Here is a 5,568-nt window from a genome sequence, read left to right on the forward strand (position 1 = left end):
AATTGGATATTTTTGCATCAATATCAGCCTCAAAGATTAGACATGCAGACACTTGCTGGAGCGATGCTTCTTGTCTTTAGCACACACAGTGTTCTCTTGTTGGGCCAGGAGAAATATGCAAACGCTGGTTGTTTGCATTGTTCAATGCAAAAAGCCACCTTTTGACAGTTTTTTTTTCCCCCTAATGCATCAGTTGATAAAGACACAATCGGGCAATGTGATATCTCGTGCTCCGCCCTCACCCCGCGCAGTCGAAGTGACGGCACGCCCATTCCAGACCCGTCATCCTCGTGTCCTGTCCCGTGGCTGTTTTTTGTGGTGAATGTACCTTTGAGTCTTCCCAGAGTGCATCGGGGTACCATCCGTACCCGCCACCCCCCCCGCCCCCGCCCGCCCCCCCACCTGCTAACCGAGTGCACTGTAAAGAAAAACGAAAAAAACAACAACAAACAAAAAAACAACAACAAACAAAAAAAGCTGGAACATTTACAGGTATCCAGGGGCAAAGACAGATGCAGCGAAACCTCCGGGTGTGGTCTGCAGCGGGTAGTGATGGGGTGTTGTCCCTTGTGGTCTGAAAATTGGCGTAAACAAACGAGGGCTCGGATCAGCCTCCCGCGACACGCTGCCAGCCAGGCTTCCTCTTTGCTCTTGTGTCTTTTTATAATGTATGCAATTTGCCCCCCCCCCACCCCTCCTCCATCCAATCTCCTCCATCCCACCCCCCTCCCTCCTTGGCTGTTTAATTCTTCCACCTCCCATATTTGACCTTTTACCTCTCCCTTTTCTCTCCGTCCCCACTCCCCCTTTCCATTCTGCACCTTCCAGTTTGTCTGTCACTCTCATGATCCTGTCTCATTCTTCTTCTCTCTCTCTCTCTCTCTCTCTCTCTCTCTCTCTCTCTCTACACGCCTCTCTTTTCTCTTTTCTGTTTTTCTTTTTTTTTTTGTTTCTCTTCTCCATCCTGCAGCGAGGCCCCTCCCCGCGGGACCCAGGATATTCCTGTCCCCCAGCTCCCCCCTCCTGCCCACAGACTCCCCGCCCAATTTTTCGTTCGCCCCGCACCTGCCCCCGGGGTGCGAGGCCGACCGGGGCCCCGGCCCCCCTCCGTACCCCGGGCCGCTCGGCCGAGCCGGCCTGAGAAAGAGTGTCTCTTTCAGTGAGGACCTGCTACAGGCGGCCTCCGGTAGGACACGCCCATTTTACGCCAATCACGTAGTCGCCCTAGCAACGTGCACCGCCCCCCCTCCCCTTCGTCCCTGAGACCCCGCCCCCCCCACTCCCGCCCCCAGACTTGCCATAACAAACTGACCGCACTTGGTTTGATGAGGACAGAATGAGACCACAAACACTAACCTTTTTCTTTCACTTCTTTTATTCTTTGTTTATATTTTTATTTATTATTATTATTATTTTTAAGGTATTATTTGATATTTTGCCTCACAACTTAACACACCGTTTACCATTAGCTGTCACCATGGCTTGGTTAGTCTGTACGCCAGTGAAGGTTCCCGCTTCCCTCCTCTATCTCAGCTTTGTGTTGGTGATACGTGTCGTATATTCATTATTCACGCCATATTCTTTCAGAAGCATTTGTTTCCATGACATCTGCTCATACTGTTAAGAGTTTGGGGTTTGACACCTTGCTGACGCTACCTTATTGCCCCCCACAATTAACTGAGTAGAGCTAAGCCCCATTGTTAAACAAAAATCCATTCATTTATGAAAGCAAATTTAGTTAACCATACAAATTGGAGTAATTCAGACTTGAATTGTGCACCGACAGCAGAACAAGTGCATTACTCTCCCTTTGCGACCGTCTCTTTCATCAGCAGGCTGTTGACCTGAATAGGAGAATTAATTGGTACATTAATGGGAAAATTCTGGAAAATTGACGGAGGGCAGGTGTGGGGGGACGTTCATCTCACGAACCTTGAACCTGCAGTAAAACGTTGTTGCATTTGTGGGATGAAATTTAGGTGAAATTTGATTATGTCAATCCTGGAATGTATAATTTTTTTGGGAAAAAAAAAATACTGTAGAACACTGGGGCTTAGGGCACGTAGCAGAAAGTCACATTAAAACTCACATTCGCTGACCCCCCCGGGTGAATCCAGCTCCACCTGTTATTTGTTACTGACTTCTAACGCTCTTTAAGTTTCACCACGTGGATTATAGTCGTAGTCGCAGGTGCATAGGGTACCAAGTGCTTGTGCAAATGACAAGTTCATATCAAATCGACGATACATTAGCTAGATTACCCCCTGGTATCACTAGCTACCTTATTCACCCATTTCCCATTTCCAATATTTTCCCCCAGGAACCCGTACTATACAGTTTAGCCTCTATGTTTAGTGTCTCGCATACCAAAATTAGTATGTAGTGTACTGTAAGATTTGACTACTGGAACAGACTTTGTGCCCATCTGCTGAGGTGGACTTTAAAACTAGGATTGGTGAGTTCACGATTTCAAGAGATTCGCCAGAATCGTTCAGTTTTTTGCTGTAGTATATTCCCTCATGATCAAAAGGTAGAGTGTCTTTAGTTGTGGCATGGATGAGTATCGGTAGATGCAAACATGTTTATGTTATTTGTTCCAGTAGAATCACCACAGATAGTTTTTGATTCAGTGTTGAAAAAGGGTCTTGTATTTGTGTATGTTTATGTGTGAATGAATGTGCATGAGAGGTTTGTCCATCTGATTGTTTAGGTTCGTGCAGGAGTGTTAGTGGTTGTGTGTGTTTAAGAGGTGTGTACGTGTGTTTGTGTGCGTGTGTGTGTGTGTGGCGTGTGTGTGTGTACAGTAGGTTTGTCTGCATGTGCGTGTGTGCATGAATGCATTTGTGAGTGTGTGCTTGTGTGCGTGCATGCGTGTGTGTGTATGCATGTGTGTGTGTGTGTGTGTGTGTGTGTGTGTGTGTGTGTGTGTGTGTATGCGTGTGTGTGTGTATGTATGTGTGTGTATGTATATGTATGCATGTGTGCGTATGCATGCATGCATGCGTGTGTGTGTGTGTGTGTGTGTGTGTGTGTCTGTCTGTCTGTGTGTGTGTGTATGTATGTGTGTGAGTGCGTGCGTGAGTGTCTGTCTGTCTGTCTGTCTGTCTGTCTGTCTGTCTGTGCGTGCGTGTGTGTGTCTGTCTGTCTGTGCGTGTGTGTGTGTAAAAGCTGTGTCTCCTACAGGAATGGGGAGTGGAGGTAGTGCGGGGAAGGAAGGTGGGCCTCTGAAGACCCTGCTGAGACAGCAGACCCAGTCAGCGCTGGAACAGAGGGTACGACCTGCAACACACACTCACACATATGCACACACAGACACACACGCACACACACATACACACGCACATACACACACACACACTCATATACACAGACACACTCATACTCACACACACACACACTCACACTCACACACACTCACACTCACACTCACACACACTCACACACATACACACACACACACACACACACTCACACACACTCACACACACACACATACACACACACACACACTCACATACATAGACACACTCACACACACACACACACAGACATACACACACGCACACACACACACACACATACACATACACAGACACAATCTGTGCGCAGAACAGAGTCAGGGCTGCTTCCTGTCTGTTTTGCTTTTGCATTCCACCAACACTTGGTGGCGCTGGTTAGTAAATGTGCTGTTGTGCAGTTCTTTCGGCATTTGAAGATTGAAACCCAGCTAAACTGCAGTGTTCTCTCCAAGCTCACTCTGGTTTTCTCGTTCTCTCTGGGATTCAGGAGCATCCTCCTCTGATATATTTATTCTGACCAGGATGTGTTGTGAAAACCACGCTGTGGTTACTTTAAAAACAACTTTCATTTTATTTTAGTTTTTTCTTATTTTTCGCTTCCCTTACGTCTGAGATGATTAAAGTTAAGATTCATGGCACCTCTTCTCAGAGGAAGGAGCGGTCGTTTTTAGACGCCTGAGTAAAAATCATTCTAGTTTCCCCTTTATCATTCTCATATCTCCTGTGGTTTAGCAACAGCCAGTACATCTCACGGCGGTTCGAATGCCTGTTGTCATGGCAACGACTACTTTCCTTAAAATAGTCTGAGGATTACTCTGCCCGTTATGGCTCTATATGGAGCTGCTGCTTTCAGGAGTAATTACATACCTTCAGTATAAAGAGATTTTGCTTGTTTTTGTTTTCTATTCAGACAAGGAAAACAGCATAATATAGATGTCGCCGTTCAAACAGTTGCATTTTGTTTTGAATTTTGAATTACACTGGTAGCTCCTGAACGTCATAACACCGAAGACAAGCAAGTCAATCCACTCCACCTTTAGATTAGAGTAGCTAACCTAATGTTATAATTTTTGAAAGCATTAGCAACTCGTAAAATAATATCAATAATTTTATATGACTTTCAGTGGCCGTGTGAATTTAAAAGAAGTCCTGAGAGGCCCCATTGTTCCTTGGCCAGGCAAGAGCAGGCGACAGAGACATGGGCATCGTAATCCCTAATCTCTCCAAATGGATTAAAGGGACTTAAACGGTCACCAGCCCTGGGGCTAAAAATACAGTTTGACTTGGTGCTCTCTTCGACCCCTCCCAGGGCGTTAGCACCCATGGTACAGCACGGTAAAATATTTCGGTCTTCACAAGCATTTTAGTCTTGCCATAAAACTCGTTCTCTCAAGAAGAAAATTGAAGTAACTGTTTGCGTGGCTAGCATCCCAGTGGCAAATCTTGAAATTAGTAAACTGTCTCACCTCATTGAAAATATAGATTTTAAGTTTCAATTTAAGGCAGCCTGTAACCTAGTGGCTAAGGTACATGCCTGTGTGTTAAAAAATTGTATTGCACTTAAACATGAACAAGAAAAGAACTGCTTTAGATAAGCTGCTTTGAAAGTCAGCTACGCTGTGAGGTTTTTGTTTTTCCTTGTTCATACACCACTGTGCAGTTCTTCGTACGTGTGTGTGTGTGGTGTTTGTGTGTGAGGGGGTGTGTGTGTGTGTGAGGGGGTGTGTGTATGTGTGTGAGGGGGTGTGTGAGTGTGTGTGATGATGTGTGTGTGTGTGTGTGTGTGTGTGTGTGTGTGAGGGGGTGTCTGTGCGTGTGTGGTGCGTAAGTGTGCGGTCGCGTTGGTTCGAGCCCTGTTCACTGTCCTGCTCTCGTTCCGCCTGCAGGAGTTCCCCTTCTTCACCCTGACCTCGTTCCCGTCCGGCTTCCTGGTCCACGTCGGGGGCGTGGTCAGCGCCCGCTCTGTCAAGCTCCTGGACCGCATCCACAACCCCGGTACGTCACCCCAACTCCGCGCTCTCTCCCCTCCCCTCGGGACGCACAGAGACACTCTCCTCAGTCGCGTGAAGAGGGCGTGTGCGTAGCAGTAGTGTTCTCGGTGTGACGGGCGTGGGGGCACAGGAAGGGGGGCGGGGAGAGGTAGAAGGATTGCTGTGGCACATTTGGGGGATGTTTTGATCTTTCAAATCATCCCCCTTTGACCTAAAACTGTCTCTTTAAATTGGGGCTTCCCAATTTTACACCCACAAGACCGCAGTGGGGTGCAGGC

At 47.1% G+C, this 5,568-nt stretch overlaps 1 protein-coding gene across 1 annotated transcript in view; it reads left to right on the top strand.

The window, feature by feature from the left end:
* Nucleotides 1–5,383, top strand: part of c2cd5 (C2 calcium dependent domain containing 5) — a 16,279-nt gene extending 10,896 nt beyond the window's left edge. The window contains exons 10-12 of the mRNA XM_061229886.1: nt 971–1,186; nt 3,184–3,272; nt 5,186–5,383. Of these exons, the coding sequence (XP_061085870.1) occupies nt 971–1,186; nt 3,184–3,272; nt 5,186–5,383 (503 nt within the window). The remainder of the gene's footprint in view (nt 1–970; nt 1,187–3,183; nt 3,273–5,185) is intronic.
* The last annotated feature ends 185 nt before the right edge of the window (nt 5,384–5,568 follow it).

Source organism: Conger conger, chromosome 19, assembly GCF_963514075.1.
Source record: "Conger conger chromosome 19, fConCon1.1, whole genome shotgun sequence".
Taxonomy (NCBI): domain Eukaryota; kingdom Metazoa; phylum Chordata; class Actinopteri; order Anguilliformes; family Congridae; genus Conger; species Conger conger.